General features: G+C 53.7%; 1 protein-coding gene across 1 annotated transcript; it reads left to right on the top strand.

The window, feature by feature from the left end:
• Nucleotides 1-9,188: 9,188 nt before the first annotated feature.
• MEX3A (mex-3 RNA binding family member A) lies at nucleotides 9,189-17,556 on the top strand. The gene is given in 4 exon segments (XM_070367338.1): nucleotides 9,189-9,831; nucleotides 9,834-9,873; nucleotides 9,875-10,104; nucleotides 13,691-17,556. Coding segments are annotated over 4 exon segments (1,554 nt in total). The 5' UTR covers nucleotides 9,189-9,656; the 3' UTR covers nucleotides 14,800-17,556.
• The last annotated feature ends 1,305 nt before the right edge of the window (nucleotides 17,557-18,861 follow it).

Raw genomic sequence — 18,861 nt, 5'->3', positions numbered from 1 at the left:
CTCCCCTCTGCTAGACTTTGGGGAGACATGTCCCTTGTCCTGGGGGCACCTGAAGTCTGGACTGGCGTACAGAACATGTACACCGGCTGTGATGGCACTGAGGGCTGATAACCACAAAAGGGATGGGTGGCAGAGCCACGGCAGACTTGGGAGGAGCGCCAGCGTCCATCAGCACGGCCAGGAAGGCCTCTCACAGGACAGGACTCCTGAGTGAAGCTCTGAAGGATGAGTGGGAGACGGACAAGACGATGGGGGCAAGAGGGCTGGAGGCAGAGAGAACAACATCTGCAAAGGTATAGCCAGGGAGAGGGCCTGGCAGGGGCACATGACCTGTGGGCACCTCTTCGTACTCTCAAGGACCCTAGGTCCAAGACTTCTTTTACCAGCAGCAACCGAGAAGAAGGGTACACTGCTTAGACCCCTTCAGAGCCATCAGTCAGAAGTCACACCAGTGAATTAGCACCAGTACTGAGTTCCTGCTGGATGTGAGTTCCAGACTAGGCACTAGGGAGAGGAGGAATCCAGTGAGGGTGTATCTGAAGCATGACCCCCTAGAGGATCAGAAAAGGAATGTCTGTGACGGCCGGGGTGGGGGCTGGGGAGAGCAGGGGAGAGATGCCATTGGGTGTGGAGGGTGGGAGGTATGATGGAAAAGCAGAGGGAGAAGATGAATATTTGGTGGGGTGTGGGGGCCAGAGGCTGTTCAAGAGGAAAGGATGGATGAGTACGCACAGCTTCTAAGCAACAAACGTTAAGCACTTGCTGTGTGCCAGGCACAGGTGTGGGGAATACAAGAGTAGACTAGAGCCCATCACTGTCTTCAAGTGGCTCCCAGGTACTGGGGAGACAGAACTGTAAATGGACAGTTACAATATAGTGTGATGAATGGTAAGACATCCCCAAAAATGACCAGGGGAGATTCCCGGGAAAATAACATGTAACTTGAGTCCCACAAGATGAACCAGCATGAGCCAGGTGAAGTGTGAGGGAACAGTAGATGGGACAGCCCAGGCCAAAGCTGAATGACAGGCAGAACAAGATGTACTGAAAGCCCTGAAAGAGGGCCCATGTGGCTGAGGTGGAGGGCGGAAGGGCAGGAGCAGCTGGACTGCTGGGCAGAGGGAGGAGCGTGAAGGACACTCTAAAACACACTAAGGAGGGAGCTAGTGGCTAAACTAGTGGTCCAGAGGTTAAATCTCAAGTGTTTCCAATCCCTGGTAAGAAAACTACGATCCCACGTGCTGCATAGCCAAAAAAAAAAAAAAAAGGTTTTAAGTAAACTACCTGAGGGCTTCCCTGGTGGCTTAGTTCTAAGGTAAGTCTGCCTACCAATCCAGGAGACACGAGTCCAACCCCCAATTCGGTAAGATTCCACATGCTGTGGAACAAGAGATACTGGTTTGATCCCTGGGTTGGGAAGATCCCCTGTAGAAAGAAATGGCAGCCCACTCCAGTATTCCTGCCTGGAGAATCCCAAGGACAGAGAGGGACCTAGTGGGCTACAGTTGATGGGGATGCAAACAGTTGGACACGACTGAGCACAGCACAGCACAAACCATGCCAAGGAGTTTGGTCTTGGATCTAATGACAATAGGGAGCTAATAAAAGCTTTTAAGAAGAAGAGTTTCATGATCAGATTTTTTTTTTTTTTTAATGATCTCTCTGGCCACCTTGTGGAGAATGGATTGAAGGGGCAGGGGAGACAAGAGTGGAGAAGAGAGACCAGTGAGAGATTACTGCAGACAGGAAAGGATGATGGCTTGGATCAGGAGGGTAGCAGCAGCAGTGGATGGATTTGGGAAATGTTTTGAGGCACAGTTGACAGAACTTGTTGATGGGTTAGATGGGAGGAATTAGGGAAAAGACTGGAATCATAGATGGCTTGAGCCACCAGGTGGAGGGTAATGTCATTTACCAGAAGCAGGGGATGGGGGAGCAGCTTTGGACTGTTGTCACAGAGCCAGGACTAAAAACTCAGGACTCCTGATTCCAAGCCAGCACCTGTTTTCCCTGGGGGGACTGCTGGGAGAAGGCCGGGAGAATGTGGGACAGAGGAAGAGGAACATGGACATGGAGAGGAGAGGAAGCAAAGGGAACAAGGTAACAGTAACCACTGCTAAGTCAGTACCGGGCACTGTGCTGGTATACATGCCCAGTTAAATTCTCACAACATGCCCATCCTTTCTAAATTAGCCACCTCACCTTTCTACCCCCATATCCTGCTTTGTTCTTCTTCACAGTGATTACCACTACCAGAAATTACATGATTTACTTGTTTATTCTCTATCTCCCCTCTCCCACAGAATGTCAGCTCCATGAGAGTAAGGACCTTGTCTGTCTGGTTCAGTGATATCTCCAGGCACCTGGAACAGTGCCTGACATGACAAACGTTCAATATGTATTTACTGGATGAAAACTTACAACTCCTTATCAGTTTTATTATTATTCCCCTTCGGATCCAAGTCGGTGGTACTCAAATGTCTGGTTAGCCTGGCCCCGAACAGTGTCTTCCAGGGACTCAGAAGGTCAACTGGACATGAACCAGTCTTAAGCAGCTGGAGAGGGCTCAGGATGACCTGGGGAGCTGGTCAGACCATGTGGATGCCCAGGTCGTGGCCACCTGGCTTTTTCATCAGACTGGTAACCTTATCTCCCGTATGTTAGATGGCCTGCCAGAAAAGGGCAAAGTGGAAGCTGGAGATGACACCTGAGGAGGCAGGATGGGTGCGGACCCCTAGCTTGGGCAGGAAGAAACCTCTGGGCCCTGGTGTCCAAGCCCACCCTGGAGCCGCTCCCGGTAGCTGGTCTGCAGCGCCACCTCGTGGCCAAAGTTCAAAGACGCTTTTCCTCCCCCTGTCCCCTGCTGCTCAGAATGCAGGCAAGCGGGCCACTAGTCCAACTTGTAAGCTTCCTGAGTACCTCTGGGATCAGTCTTCATCCATCTCTCCAGTCCTTTCGCTTTGAATGAACCTCTCTCATCCTCAGGGACTCCAGATCCACTTCATGCAGGAAGCCTCTTCTGGTCAGTGATCACTCTCCTCGGCCTCCAGACTACTCACTGGGTATCACTGTTTACCTCTGGGTTCTTAGCCTCTGGGGTCAGACAAATCTGGCTTTAAACACTGGGGTGTCCATTTACCAGCTGTGTGACCTGAGCAAGTTACTTAATCTCTCCGAGCCTTAGGTCCCTGATGCTAAGCAGAGATGGCAATTCCAGTCTCACAGGGTTGTGAAGAGGATTAAGTGAGATCAAGTTTGTAAATGTAAAGAAGAGAGCCTAGCAATAGGCTCGGGAAATAGAAAGTCCCTTCCTACCCATCTCTAACTTCCTCTTCCCTTTCCTGAAAAAGGAAGCATGATGAAATAGAAGGCGCAAGAGTCACAGGACCTGGGTTCTCTGGGCCTTGGTGTTCTTGCTGTCTGTAAAATAAGGCCATGAGACAACTGCTAAATCTATTTGTTCATTTGCTCCCTCACTCACTCATTCATTCAGTTTCTAGTCCACCTACGACATTCTAAACAGTGAGTATGTCTTTTATATCCATTCATTCACCTGTGCCAGATGGTGTCTTATGCTTCAGTATCAACCTGTTAGTTTCCAGCCCAGTGCCTGACACAGAGAGGGCACTGGAAAAAATCCTTCCCCAACAATCTACCAAGAGCATGTTTCCTGCCTCCCCTTCCCTGCCCCAAGAGAACACCCAGCCCTGCCTGGCACCAGGTGCCCCTCCCCCTCCTCAGCCTGAGAAGCCAGAGCTGGCGCCACTGGGTGAGGAATCTGGGGACCAACTGTCACAGCTCCGGTATCACCCGCCCCTGGGACGCCTGGGTCCGGCCCTGAATCCCAGTGGGGCTCTATCAGCCAGCTGTCCTGGGGGACCCTAGCTCTGCCCCAGCCCCTCTGAGCTGCTCTCCCTGGGGAAATCAGAGAGGGCGGGTGACCTGCTGGGGGGAGTTCCGGAGTGGTACTGGAGGAGGAACAGAGAGGAGTTTGTGTGTCCAAGTCCAAAGCTCAGGCTGGGCAGCAAAGTCCTTGGAGGCTGGATGCACAGCGGAGGGCCCAGAGAGGCCTCCTCTCTCCCCCAAACTCTGCAGGCTGCCAAGTCCCAAAGACTGCTTTGCCCTCACGTTTGTTCCCGTTTGGCCCTGTTCCGTGGGTCAGATAGGCTAGTTTCTGTGTCTTTCTGTGGGCAGAGAGCAAGTCTGTCGTTTCCTTTGTGTGTCCTACAACAGAATTTTACCCAATACATTCTCGCTAATGGAAATTAATGAGTTGGGTGCATTTGAGCAATACACCCAAGAGGGAATACTGGCTGCACTCTCAGCAGCAAGGATGATGTTAGATCACAAGGCAGACTTCCCATAAGGGAAGAGTATTAAGAAAAGAAAACAAAAACCCCATAAAGTTTAGTAGAGGAGGTTCAGTAGGACTGATGGAGATGGCTTCTCAAGAGCAGCAGGGACACACAGGTGAGACAGCCTCTGTAAGGACCAGCCAGCTTAGAAGGGCAGCCTTGGTGGTAGCCTCCTGTGTCTGCCTCCCTCCCCAGGGGCTCTGAGAATAGGACAAGGGAGGGGCGGGCATCAGGTCTGTGCCCCATCCCTTGATACCTGATGCCTGGACAGCAGTAACAGGTGCCCAGTTTTGCTAGAAAAGGGACATAGATGCACAGAGATAGCATAGTCCCGATCACCCATCTCAGTCCTGTCCTCCAGCCTCCACTGGAGTTCTGAGCCACCCCACTCTCAACTAGGTCACCTTTCCTGCCTTGCAGCCAGACCTGTGGGTACACATCCCCACCCACACATACACAACTTGCACACAGACACACATGCTCGTATGGCCAACTCAACAACTCCACAGGGGCCTCTGTTCCTCAGGCCTGAGGCTGTGTGTGTGAGAGACATATAGAGTTCGCCTGCATTCCAGGGCTCAACAGGAATTATGTTTGGATCTCTCTGTTTGTTTGTTTGGGATGATCTTATTTCTGCAAGTCTAGATCCAGAACTGACTTCAGTTGACTCACAGTGGGTCAGGATCTCCTCCAGTGCCTGGCACGTCCTAAGAACTCAATAGGAAGTAGTTAGCTGAATGAATACATTAAAATTAATTAATGAAGACCACAGTCTAGCTAAAGTCAATTGCCAGCAGAGAACAACCAGGGGCCCAAAACTAGCATTGATTGAACATCTAAAATGAGCCAGACACTGTGCTAGGAACTTGGCTTATTATTTCCATTTGAAAGATGAGGAAATCGAAGCGCAGCAGTAATTGCCTGTTCAAGAAGCGTAAAAGGGACTTCCCTGGTGATGCAGTGGATAAGAATTCACCTGCCAATGCAGGGGACATGGGTTCGACCTCTGGTCTGTAAAGATTCCACATGCCATGGAGCAACAAGCCTGTGTGCTGCGACTACTGAGCCCGCGCTCTAAAGCCCTCGAGCCACAACTACGGAGCCTGAGTGCTGTGGTTCCTGAAGCCTGTGCACCTAGAGCCTGTGCTCCACAAGAGAAGCCACTGCAGTGAGAAGTAAGTAGAGTAGCCCCCGCTGACTGCAACTAGAGAAAGCCCGTGTGCAGCAACGAACACCCAGTGCAGCCAAAAACCAACAAATAAATAAGAAGCAGAACTAATAAGCAGCGCTCTTGGCTCCAGAGGTCACCTCCTTCCTCTTACACCACGATGCTTGGAATGTGCAGTTTCACTCACCACACCCTTACAGAGTTTCTGCTCCGAGGAGGGTTGTGTGCTGGACACTGGGGGACCAGGGTGGGACACAATGACAAAGTGAGACACACAGTCCTGTCCTCCAAGGTCCTGAAGGGGAGATATGCCACCTACCCACCTTTCTGGTCATAGGCAGAGTGAAGCGTGGGGAGGGGTGGGCACAGCTATCTATTTCCAAGCAAAATTGTTTAAGTAAGGCCTTCGGTCCTCATGGTCATAATTCTAGATTGAGTAGGCAGGGACTTCCCTGGTGGCACAGTGGGTAAGAATCCACCTGCCAATGCAGGGGAAACGGGTTTGACCCCTGGTCTGGGAAGATTCCACATCCACCGAGCACCTATGGCTGTGTGCCACAACTTCTGAGCTCCTGCTCTAGGACTATAAATACCGAGCCTGCGTGCTGCAACTACCGAAATCCGCTGGCACTCCCCAACATGAGAAGTCACGGCAGTGAGAAGCTTGGGAACTGCAACGAAGAGGAGCCCCCGCTTATCGCAACCAGAGAGAGCCCATGAGCAGCAATGAAGATCCAGTGCAGCCCCCACCCGACCTAAAAATAATAATGATAATATGATAAATAGACTGGGTAGGCAGAAGGAGAGGAAAATGGGAGCTGCTGGACAGAAACTTAGCTTGGCCAACATGTCAGTGGATGAGGGGAGTCCCCTGAATAAAGGAGGCCACCCACTTCTGGAAGTGAGGAAATAAAGTGGATGTGTTAGTCGCTCAGTTGCGTCCAACTCTTTGCAACCCCATGGACTGTAGCGCCAGGCTTCTCTGTCCATGGACTTCTCCAGGCAAGAATACTGGAGTGGGTTGCCATTTCAAAGGACTCATCAAATAAGTTATTTAAAGACTTCAGAATAGGGAACCTCCTGGCAGTCCAGTGGTTAGGACTTGAGCTTTCACTGTCAAGGGCACAGGTTGGATCCCTGGTCAGGGAACTAAGATCTCACAAGCCCCTCAGCCAAACAATAACAATGACAAAGCCCTCCCCGCTCAAGGTGCATGCTCCACCCCCTCTGCTGCTGGGCACTCTGGCAGGTCCCCTGTAGGTGAATGTACCCCCACACAATTTGGAGGCACACACCTCTGTGTGTACACCCATGCCCCAGACCTAAGTGTGTTCACACACAGCCTGCCCTCCAGGTGCCAAATGCCTCTCTTGCCTTGGATATTTGGAGTCAACGGGACCCTGAGGATGGACCCATGGCACATGAATACACCCCGGGGGGCTGATTAGTCCTTGCCGGATCAGTGAGGGGGGTCCAGCAGGGACTGCCCCTTCCTCTACCCCCTTTTAGTCTACCTCTTTGCATTCAGCAGCTGTCCCCTCCCCACTCACTTACACTTGTTTCTGTTCTTTGTTTTCCTCCCTGGCCAAATCCCCAAGGCTTCTTTGGTCATTAACCTCCTGCTTTAATTAGCTTAGTGGGGAGGAAAGTGGAAGCAGGGAAAATTCAGGAGTGGGTGTCTAGGGGGAATCTCATTTTGGTGGGGACAGGAAGGCTTGGACCAGCTGGTGACAAAAATGCCTGGCACACGGTCAGACCTACACAACTGTCTGTGATTTCTGATAATGTGAAAAACAGTCGCCTGGTCCACAGAGCAGGAGGCTTCCCCCATGGCTCCCAGGTCCCCCAACCTGGGTTCCTGGGGTAGGAGAGAAGACAAGAGCAGGGAACAGCCACTCTCAAAAGGTCTCATCTCTCCAATTCTTCCTCTCTCACTCTTGCTTAGAGGTGGGAGGACTCAATCCCACAAAAAGGTTTGTTGCTAACTTTGTTAACTCCTTGATCCAGAGGGCATCTCATTCCCAATTCTGGGGCCTTCCAGGGTCTCTCTCTGTCATGGCTTCCCTTCCCTGGATCTTCCGCTGGGCAAAGCAAGAGACCTACAATAAGCCAACTCCCACGCCCTCCTGAGATCCTCCACCTTGTCTCCCACCCTCCCCTTGGTGTGCAAATTTGGTCTTCCCAAGAATCAATTTAGGGAACTGGGCTTCGCAGCTCAGCCCTCACGGCCTCACAGTGCCTCATCTATGAGGTCATCTCCTTCGTCCCCCCATCCCCCTGCCTCCAAGCAGGACGTTACCTCACAAACTAGCTCAGATTTTTGGTTTCCAAGGCACTCCAAAAAAAGAACACCCACCCATTCTTATCAAACTCTTTTGGGAAGTTCTTCTTAAAAGTCCGTCCTCAAGCCCTCAGGTTGCGGTGCCATCCTTTCTCCTACTGGGAAAGACCCAGGCATAAAAAGGATGACAAAAATGCCGAAGCTCTGGGATAAGGGGAGAAGAAAAGATTGCATTACACTCCAACTTCCACAAACTCCCCTAAAAATACTCAGCTCTCCAATTCATGGCTTAAAAACTGATTTTTCACTTTCACCAAATTTCCAGAGTCAAAGGAGCTGAATTAGTGGGTTTTCAACGGGGGAGAGGTGGGTGAGGCAAAGTGGAATGATGGTGACGGCTAAAGAACAGTACACCCCCAAGCTAAACGGATGGCCCGGGCGGAGGAAGTCTGGGTCTCCATTCCACCCGGTGCCTTCTTTCCTCCTTCCGTCGCACCCAAAGCTCGTGTGGCTCTCACCCGAAACTGTTAACTCCTATCATGCCTTTAAGACTTGCCTTGCCTCCCCGCTCTCGGTCCCCTACTTCTCTCCACCCCTTCATCCTCCTCACCTCATTTCTCCACAGCCCTCCCAGCTCCCCTCCACTGATCAGAAGGATGTTAACTAACTCACCTCCCAGTCGGTGCTTCTCTGATCTCCGAGACTGGGGGGAGGGAAGGGAGGAAGGGGGATGGCTTGCCGCTTGGGGAAGAGGGGACCCCGTCTTTTGCCAGGGGGTCCCACCCTCCAACCCGGCACCCCATCCCGGCCCCCACCCCCACCCCCCAGCGCGCAGAGCCGTGTTCTCCACGCATCGCCGCTGCGGGCTTTGTCTGCTCTGCGGAGAACCTCTGCCCGCGGCCCGGAGCCGGGATCGACTCTGGGAGAACGGGAGGGGGGAGCGGAGAGCGGAGAGGGAGCGCGGCAGGGAGGGGGAAGAGGGGAGAGAAAGCGAGAGAAAGCCGCAGTGACCCAGCCGGGACAGCTCCCCGCCCTCTCCCCCCCGCCTCATTACCATAAGAAAGAGGGACCTAAGACTGGCCGGGATCGCGAAGGAGCCCGTTTTGGGAGGGGGGCACACTCCATTAGCCTGTTTTCAACCCGTTCCGTTTCTGTACACTGACTCCTTTCCTCTTTAAAAATGAGGGACCTCGACTGCCTTCCCACCCCCAGCTTCGCCTCCCAGCAGCGGGTAAAGACCGAAGGCGCATCCCTATCTTCCTCGGGTCAAGGAATTCGTCCCCGCGCCCCCGAGGGCGGGAAACTACAACTCCCGGCATGCCCCGGGCGCCCCCGACGCGCCCCCCTCCCGTCAGTTCCATGCTGCTCCATCCAGTTCATTTAAAACAAAAGAGTTTGAGCGCTGGAAGGGGCTGGGCTCTATTGGGGGCCACTGAGCGCCGCTCCTGGACTGGGGCTCGGTGCGGGAGCCTAAGGGGGGCGTCTGGACGGTGGGGTCTAGAGACTCCCGGGACCGAGGCGGGAGGGGTGGGGGCAGAGATCCCGCAGCCCCCCGCCCCCCCGTCACCCCCGGAGAGGAGAGGAGATCTGCTTTCTCGGTTTTGCTTCTCTATCCCCCCACCCCCACCCCGGGGGCTGGGGCGAGGGGAGTCGGGTTACAGGGTGTTTGGGGAGGGGGGCTTAGAGGGAGGGTCTATCTTTCTATCTCGCTTTCTTCCCCCCTCCCCAGTTCTTTGTTCCCCCCTCCCCACACACCCCCCTCCTCTCCTCTCCCCTCCCCTCCTCTCTCCCCTTTTCCCTTCCACCACCTCTCTCTCTCCCTCTCTCTCTCTCCCCCAGCTTTTGTTTCGCCATGCCTAGTCTAGTGGTATCTGGAATAATGGAAAGAAATGGGGGCTTTGGAGAACTAGGATGTTTCGGGGGAAGCGCTAAGGACAGAGGGCTGCTGGAAGACGAGCGCGCCCTTCAGCTGGCTCTCGATCAACTCTGCCTCCTGGGTTTGGGGGAGCCCCCCGCCCCCACGGCGGGCGAGGAGGGGGAGGTGGGGGCGGCGCCCCCGCGCAGCCGGCCGCCCCCGCAGCCGGCCCCGCCGCCGCCGCCCGCGGCGCCCCCGGCCGCCCCGACGGCGGCCCCCGCGGCGCAGACGCCCCAGCCCCCCACCGCCCCCAAAGGGGCCAGCGACGCCAAGCTCTGCGCTCTCTACAAAGAGGCCGAGCTGCGCCTGAAGGGCAGCAGCAACACCACCGAGTGTGTACCAGTGCCCACCTCCGAGCACGTGGCAGAGATCGTGGGCAGGCAAGGTAAGCGGGCGCCGGACCGCGGAGAGGGACTGGAGTTGGGGGGCACCCCATCCCTAGCACGGAAAGTTCACTTCCTCCCTCCTTGCCCGCTTCTGGCTCAGTCCCTTCCCCACAAAGGGGGACCCGCCCCCTACCCTGATTTCGAAGTGCCTCAAAGTTCCCTGCTACCCCCCTAGTTGGAACTGTCCTCCAGATCCTTCCTTCCCTAGGGCTCTGCCCTTAGACAAAGAAATATCCTCTCTCGGAGAGAGGGAAAAGGGAGGGGGATCGGTTTTCCAATCCGGGGAGGCTGTCCGGAGGGGGTGTCCACTCGTAGCCAGAAAAACTGGCCGAATGTGCAAAAGAGTTACTCAGGAGCCCCAACTACGGCATCTACTAGTGGTTTGGGGAGGGGGTACCCCTGGGACCCCCAGCCACCTGGAGTTACAGACTTTGGGGGAGACCTGGCCCAGGAAGGCAGACTGAGTATCTGTCTCTTTGTTGGGCTGAGTGTAGGAATGGAAGGGGGTGTGGCTCATGGGAGGGTCCCAGCCTGGGGGTGAGGTGGGAAAGGGGGGCTGCTGGGAGGAGGGAGTCCTGTGGTCACCCGCACACTAAAGTTGGATGGTCTATGGGATTTTGGAAGGGGTGCCTCCAACGAAGTGCCACGTCCCGGTGTGGACCTCTTCTCCTCCCTCTCAGGCTTTTGTTCTGGGCTGGCCACGGCAAGGGGCCAGAGGCCTGGAGAAGGGTCTCTGGTAGTGAGAGAGTAGGACAGGGTGGGAAGGGGCGTGCTGAGGGGTGAGGAACCATCACCTGGAGATTTGCTGGAGGGCATGGGTCTGGGTGTGTTGTTGGGGTGGGGGGTGGGTACAGAATTAATCCAATGTAGAGTGTCTGATACCACACCCTCCTCTGCTCCAGCATCCCTGGGCGGGTGGGGGTGGGAATGTTGGTAAGGGTCCAGATTGAGCAGACGGGATCCTGGGGACCCTTCCCTCTCCCAGTTTCCCAAAGGGGAGTGGGGGGGGGCGGGATTTGGAAATTGCAAGGGGGCTGGACTGGGGAGGTGTGGGGTGGGGGAGGAGCAGGGGAGGAGCTGTCCCACAGTGGGGAACAATAGAGGAGCTGCATTCCGGCTGGGAGTGAAGGAGGAGGCCGGCTGCTGGCTGGGGAAGAGGGGAGGCAAGTCGGGGAGCCCCTACTCCACATCACACCTCGTCTACCCGAAGTGTGGGGGGTTGGGGGATTTTGCTGGGAGATCCAGAATGGAGGAGGGAAAGATGCCACTCCCCGGCATAGCCCTCATCCCCCTGGGGCACCCCATCTCTTGAGATTTCTGGTTTTAAAAGTTGGATTTCCTCTTGTTGTCAGAAACTAGGGACCCAGAGCCCTGGAATTGGGTGGGGACACTGTTATCTTTTCTTGGGTGCGGGGGTGGTCTTGGGAGGCCCCGGAATTTCATGGAGTCATTCTTTCCTCTTCTGCCTCCGCATCAGATGGGCCTGTCTCTCATAAAAGTAGGGGGATTTCTCCTATTCAGAGAAGACAAGCCTCCCCCTCACTCCTTAAGGGAATGGAAGTCCTTTCTCTTGTCTAACCTCCCTTCTCCTGCTGTGGCGTCAGTGGTGCTCTATTTGACCTCTAGGAAGGTGAAGCCAAGTGGGTCTTCCCTCCAAGAGATGTTTCTTCGGGGTTGGGAAACGCAGGACGAGATCCGCTACCAGTTCTGCATCTATAGGCCTCTAGCTTTTCTCCTTACTTTTATACCTGGCCTGTTCTCCTCACCCCAATTCCCGTCCCCAAAGACACCTATAACAGCTCTCATGTAAGTTTAGGGGCCCAAAACTTAGAGCCAGAACCCAGGTGCCTATCAGATGCCATACATTTAGAAGTTGTAGAAGGCTCTTCACTGTTCCTTCCCCCGCCCCCCATGCCTCCCAAACAGAACAATCATTTACTGACATTAAAGCAGCAAAGATGTGGGCTTGACAACAGGTAGGACTTCTCAACTGCCAAGAGGTCTGAAGACAAAAAGGGAGGAGCAAATTCTCCTTCCTAAGGTCTCTTGAAGGTGAGGAGAGCTGCCCCCAACCCACTCTCTCCTCCCACATGCCAATCTGGTAGGTTTGGAGAAGAAGCCATCTGGAGTGGAGGAAGGAGAGGGAAAAAAAGATGAGCTCACCTCAGGCCTGTGGTTGGAGGGTTAGGCAGAGTCAGAAAACTAGGACCACTGACATTGGTTGGGGAGTGAGAAAGGGAACTGTAAGTGTGTATATGGAGACAGGTATGAATGTTTACATGTGAATGGGGGCAAAAGTTGTGGGCAGGGGTGTATAGGAATGTGCTGCATGTGTCCTGGGAATGATGGGGATAGAAGAGTGGGCTGGATGAAAGGATGAAACACTGGGAATCCATGTGTATGGGGGAGAGGGGTATGTGAAAGTGTGCTTTAGACTTGCACCAGAAATAACATTTAGATAAAGGCAAGCTGCATAGCGGCTTCTAGGTCCACATCTGTGTCTATGCATGTACACACACACATGTAGCATGTGTGCTTTGAGAAAACATGTGAGTCTCAGAGGTTCTGTGTGAAGACAGGGGCAGGGATAGGGAATTGGAAAAGGAGGAGAGAGGTTTGTCCAGTCAGCCGTCAAGGTCTGCCACCTTTAGACTGCAGTCTGGCCATCCCAGCTTCCCTCACTTTTCTCTTTCCCCTTCTCCCTCTTTGTCTCTCTTTGTCTGGGCCATTCTCCTTTCTCTTCCTGCCTCTCTCCCCAGCCTCTCAGCTTTTACCCACTCCTTCTTCAAAGCAGGAGTATGGGTCGAGAACACCTTCTCCCCCCACCCTACTCAGCCCGCAGCCCATCTTGGCTCTCCTGCCCCAGGGGACAGGGTGGCAGGAGTGTCCATGAGGTCAGGCACTGCGTCCCTCACACGTCATTATCCTCCTTTCCTTCCTAAAACTGATTCTCAGACCCTTCCCGACCTCCCACACTCCATGAGTTGCTGAAAACTTGCTGTGAATTTGGGACCGGCTGAGAGACACTAATGGGTGGAAGGCATGGGAGCAGATGCGGGTCAGTCATCCCAGTGTAGACTGGAAGACACTTTTAATGCATGGAGATCAAGTGAGGAGTAGACTGTAGGCTTCTGAGGCAAGATCAGGGTCAGTGACAGACTGGAGATCTCAGTTGCAGGGCAGGGTGGGTGATTGAGCGATTTGGAAGTTTGTGAGTAGCCAGAAATCAGTAGAGAAGTTGGGGAAAACAGCTAATGGTTGTCGAGGAGTTAGTGAGTAGATTAGCAGCTTGTCTGGGAAGGTCAGTGATTATTTCAGGATTTCAAAGGGTGCATAAATTTGGAGGTCCTACATGGAATTCAAGGGAAAGTTGCAACATTTTGCAATCTGTGGCTGATAGATACACTGGATAGATTTAAGATACAGTAAGTGAATTGTTCTGGTTAGAGTAGGGGGGAGGGTTTCCTAAGGGTAGATAGAGGTTCCTGGTGGGCTGGGTATCGGAGTAGGAGCAGGAGCTTGTTGGTTCCAGCACAAACCTTCTTGCCTTGTGAGTTTATTTCTCTCTTCCCTTCCCTATCCCAGGCTGCAAGATTAAGGCTCTGAGGGCCAAGACCAACACCTACATCAAGACGCCCGTGCGAGGCGAGGAGCCAGTGTTCATGGTGACTGGGCGGCGGGAGGACGTGGCCACAGCCCGCCGGGAAATCATCTCAGCGGCCGAGCACTTCTCCATGATCCGCGCCTCGCGCAACAAGTCGGGCGCCGCCTTTGGAGTGGCGCCTGCTCTGCCCGGCCAAGTGACCATTCGTGTGCGGGTGCCCTATCGCGTGGTGGGACTGGTGGTGGGCCCCAAGGGGGCAACCATCAAACGCATCCAGCAGCAGACCAACACGTACATTATCACGCCAAGCCGGGACCGCGACCCGGTGTTCGAGATCACCGGTGCCCCGGGGAACGTGGAGCGTGCGCGCGAGGAGATCGAAACGCACATCGCGGTCCGCACAGGCAAGATCCTCGAGTACAACAATGAAAACGACTTCCTGGCGGGGAGCCCCGACGCCGCGCTGGATAGCCGCTACTCGGAGGCCTGGCGGGTGCACCCTTCCGGCTGCAAGCCCCTCTCCACCTTCCGGCAGAACAGCCTGGGCTGCATCGGCGAGTGCGGAGTGGACTCTGGCTTTGAGGCCCCGCGCCTCGGCGAGCAGGGAGGGGACTTTGGCTATGGCGGGTACCTGTTTCCTGGCTATGGCGTGGGCAAGCAGGACGTGTACTACGGAGTGGCGGAGACTAGCCCCCCGCTCTGGGCGGGCCAGGAGAACGCCACGCCCACCTCGGTGCTCTTCTCTTCCGCCTCTTCCTCCTCCTCCTCTTCCGCCAAGGCCCGCGCTGGGCCCCCGGGAGCGCATCGCTCTCCTGCTGCCTCCGCGGGTCCCGAGCTGGCTGGACTCCCGAGACGCCCGCCGGGAGAGCCGCTCCAGGGCTTCTCTAAACTTGGGGGGGGCGGCCTGCGGAGCCCCGGCGGCGGGCGGGATTGCATGGTGTGCTTCGAGAGTGAGGTGACTGCCGCACTGGTGCCCTGCGGACACAACCTGTTCTGCATGGAGTGTGCAGTACGCATCTGTGAGAGGACGGACCCGGAGTGTCCCGTCTGCCACATCACAGCCACGCAAGCCATCCGAATATTTTCCTAAGCTCCTGGCCCCTGGCCTCCTGGGGCCGCTCCCCAGGGGCCCTTCCTGGAGCTGTTTTCCACTGGGGCCTTTTGCAAATCAGTGGTTTGAGGGGCAAGGTGCTTAGATACTCGCTTGCTGGGGGGGCGGGGAGGGGAGGCGATGGTGGCTGGAGGGCGGGGCCACTTTCAGAGCCTCTGGTCCCCCTATCCTGGAAAGGTTGGGAGGGGGGCCAGGCCGGAAATTTTACTAGAGTTACAACTCTGATACCTCAACACACCCTTCAATCCGGAAGCAGCTAAGAAACTTTTGTTTTGCCAGAGGTGGCCGCTAAGGCATCCTGACTCCCTGCCCGCCCAACTCACACTACCCCTTCCTCTAGGGAGGGGATGGGGAACGGGAGAGGGAGAGTTACCATCTGTATCTAGAGGTGCTCCAACAATCCCCAAGCCTCTGGTCCTGACCTCTGACCTCCAACCACGACCCTTTAGACCCTCCACCACCTTGTATTCTGTTTGAGGATTTGTTCTGGGCTTCCAGCAGTATGAGGGGGTTGGGGCCCTTTCAGAAGTCTGAATGGATTTTCTGAGGGGGAAGGGGAGGAAGTATGTCAATCAATAAAAGGGCTCAGAACTCGTCCCTCCCCACAAAGCTGGGCTAGAGGAATCTGGAGAGGGGTGCTCCTCTGCTTTCCCTACACACTCTCCTCCCCGTCATCCTTCCCTTTGGGTTTTCCTCTCTCCTTAGCTCTGTCCTCCAGCTCTTCTCTCTGCTTCCCCTTGCCGGCTGTCACAACCAGCCCTGCCTGTCTTTTTTTTCTTTCCTTCTCGCCTCTCCTTCTGCTCCATCCAGCTCAGCTTTGGGGGACACTATCCCCTGGGGAGAGGCAGAGGGAAAAAACATTTTGATGGTCCCCTCAATTCCTCTTTGTCATTCGGAGGCCCACTTTTCTCCTCCTCCAAAGAAACACCTCAAATTCTTGATAGAATGTATTCCTGTTCTCAGTGAATATTTGAAGAGAGGACTAATACTGGGGTACATAAAGGGTCAAACCTCCACCCTTATCATCTTTGGGCATTACATGTAGGGAGCAGTTTGGGGGCTGGGTTTTCTGGTGGTGGGATGGGGAGAGCCAGGGTAGTGTGTCTGCTCTTGGGGAGCAGGAAAGAGGCAGTAGGAGACGCTGCTGGAGGGAGGCAGGGTTCCTCCTCCCTTGCAGTGCCCCATTCCCTGCGCCCCTCTCTGGACCTCACCTGAACCCCTGTTAACAAATTAATCATGAAGTCTCTGTCTCGTTGAGGAGAGACCTTGTCTTCAGAGAGGGGTCACTCCAGAGCCAAGCAGGATTGGGGTGCAGCCGGGCCTGTTCTAAGAATCATGTATTATTACAGGCCTTGCACCCCCTTTGCTGCTTCCCTACTGCTCACCTGGGGCAATCACCAGCCTCCCACCCTCCTGGTTCCGCTGGCCGGGCTAGGAGGGGATGGGGGATGGGAGTCCCCGGGGGTCCTAGGAGATTCTTGTATATAGTAGGGTGGGACTGTTCTAAGTGATCTCTGAGCCTTGAGGCTCGGGAGTCCCATTCTTCCTGGATGGAGAGGGGGTGCAGGGATGGGGGCACAGAGGGGATTTCCTCCTCTCCTTCCTCCTGTTGTGAATTAACTCACCTCTCCTCAGCCTTCCCCTCCAGACCACCAGCCAGGGAGGGGAGCGGAAGGAGGTCACAGCCAGGAAAACTGGCCTGTGACAACTTCCCTCCTTCCCGCCAATGTGAGCCATCCTGAGATGTCTGTACAATAGAAACCAAACCAAACCAATGGGCACCCCTCGGGCGCCGAGGGGGGGTGGGGAGGGGGGTGGGAAGATGGGATGTCTGTCTGTCGATCCCCTCCCCCTCTCCACTCTACCCACAAAGGCGGAAGACTGTTACACTAGGGGGCTCAGAAAATTCAATCCCACTCTTACTAATTGAGCCAAACCTAGAAACCAACACAAAACACATAGTGAGAGACAAAATAGAGGAGAGAAAGAGAGCATGAGAGGGAGCGAGATAGGCAACCAACACAGAGGAGAGAAAACAAAAATAGAAAAAAAAAAAGCAGTTCTTTATAATTTAATATTCTATTTTAATAAAGGCATTTATTACCGTATAAATGTAGCAAAGAACCTGGGCTAATATGAAAAAAAAAAGACTTTTTATTAGGTAATTTATTATATGAAAAGGATATTTTATTTTATGATAAAGTGATCCTTAAAAAATAAAAAAAAACTTTAGAAGGTTTAGAATATATGTAGGGAGAGAAGAAGAAAAAAAAATACATTTGTATTCAGAGTTAAATCTTAAAAAAGTGTTTTTAATATATGTTCTGGTTTACGTTCCTTTTTTCCCCCACATTTTTTTGGGGAGGAATGTCGTTTGCTTTTCCGGGGGAGCATCCTGGGATGGCTTGTGGAGACGGGCTAGGGGAACCTGGTCCCTCTGGGGCCCTGCAGGTAGATTGGATTTCACCCCCAAGGCTCCCCCTCCCTCTCCCCCTCCCCTTTGGGGGAGCCGGCAGAGCCAAACAAAGAAAGGGATTAAGGAGAAAGGAAGAAGCAGTAGGACTGAGGATCCTGGGGTGTCCCCCCTGCCCCTTCCCCTGTCCGGTCCCAGGGGCAAGTAAGGTGGGGAAGTCCAGAACTGAGGCCTAGCAGGCCTATGGGAACCCTCAGAGAGGTGTGAGATTTAAGAGAAATAGTTTTTTTTTTGTTTTTTTTTTTTTAACCAAAAATGAGAGAGAGAAGAAAAACCGAGGGGTTTAAAAGAAAAGAATACTACAAAATAATAATAATTAATAATAATAATAATTCAAATTTATTTCATATAATCCTAGAGACAAAGAGAAAGAATTACTAGTTACTTAGTAGACGATATTCAGATAGCTTAAAGTTTAGTAGCATTGAGGGCCCCTGGGTCCAGTAGAATGTATAAAAGTCATAATGAAAAGGAAAATAGAGGAGGGAAGTGGCTGAGTCACCTGAGCCCCCATCTTCAGATATCAGGGTGGAGCAGGTTGCTAGTTATGGTTGGGAGCTTCCTTCCAGTCTGCTGGGGTTGATTCTAAGAATCCTTGGATTTTTAAATTATAGGACAAATAGATGAGGGGCTCAGTTCCCAGGGTCTTTGAAAGCATGAACACTGATCATTTCAACCAGAGCTGGGCTGGGTTAGGGACAGCTGAGGTGGGAGAACATGGTTGGCTCCCTGTCTTTGGGCAGCCCTTACTCCAAACATGTCCTCTTGGGGCTCTCTGAGAGGGGGAAGATTGCCCAGCTTCAACCCTCCAGAGACAACTTCTCCCAGGCCTAACTGAGGAAGTCCTTCCTGAAGTATAACTGCAATCCATTCTACCTCTGATTAATTCAAGAGCCTGGTAGGTCATTCCACCAACAGACACACATGCACACGCTTCTTTCTCTCCCAGAGCTTCAAGGGGACTGGAGGGTATCTGTCCCCCATTCTTTTCCCTACTGCTTAGCTTCTGACCTCCATGGCAGCAGGTGAAAGAATGATCTCAACAATCAGTCTCCTTTAAAGCTGCACTGTGCTTTACAAATTTGCAGAAGTGCTTTATTATCTCTTAGATACCAAGGACTTGCCACCCACTGGGGTGGAATGGAGACGCTGTCCTTGAAGGCCTGGGAGAACTGGCCCCCAAGGGTACAAAGTCAGGGGGTGCAGCAGGGACTTTAGGTGACCCTCAACCCTAACCATCTGTTCTAGTTCACTGCCATCTGTAAGAGTTCAGGTAGAGGTCATCTGCTGTACCCTGACCCTCCCCATAGAAAGTTGGGGAGCTTGGCTTTTGCTTGTGCACTTGCCTTCTACCAACCCCAGCTTGTAATCAGTTGGTACCCCCACCCTCACTCCTGTCCAAGGGGGTGTAGAGGCCTCTTGACTCTTGGCAAGAAGTTCCATGACACTAATGACTCTGTCATGCCCCTCCCTGGCCCTAGACCCCAAACATATCTCCTCCCCAATTTACTCTTCTCACCCCACCCAGGGACAGACTTTTCCCCTGCTCTTTTTGTCCTAGGAACCCC

This window comes from Bos mutus, chromosome 3 (assembly GCF_027580195.1).
Source record: "Bos mutus isolate GX-2022 chromosome 3, NWIPB_WYAK_1.1, whole genome shotgun sequence".
Classification (NCBI taxonomy): Eukaryota; Metazoa; Chordata; class Mammalia; order Artiodactyla; family Bovidae; genus Bos; species Bos mutus.
Note: the sequence above shows the minus strand (reverse complement) of the source record. Positions and strands in the feature narration are given on the sequence as shown.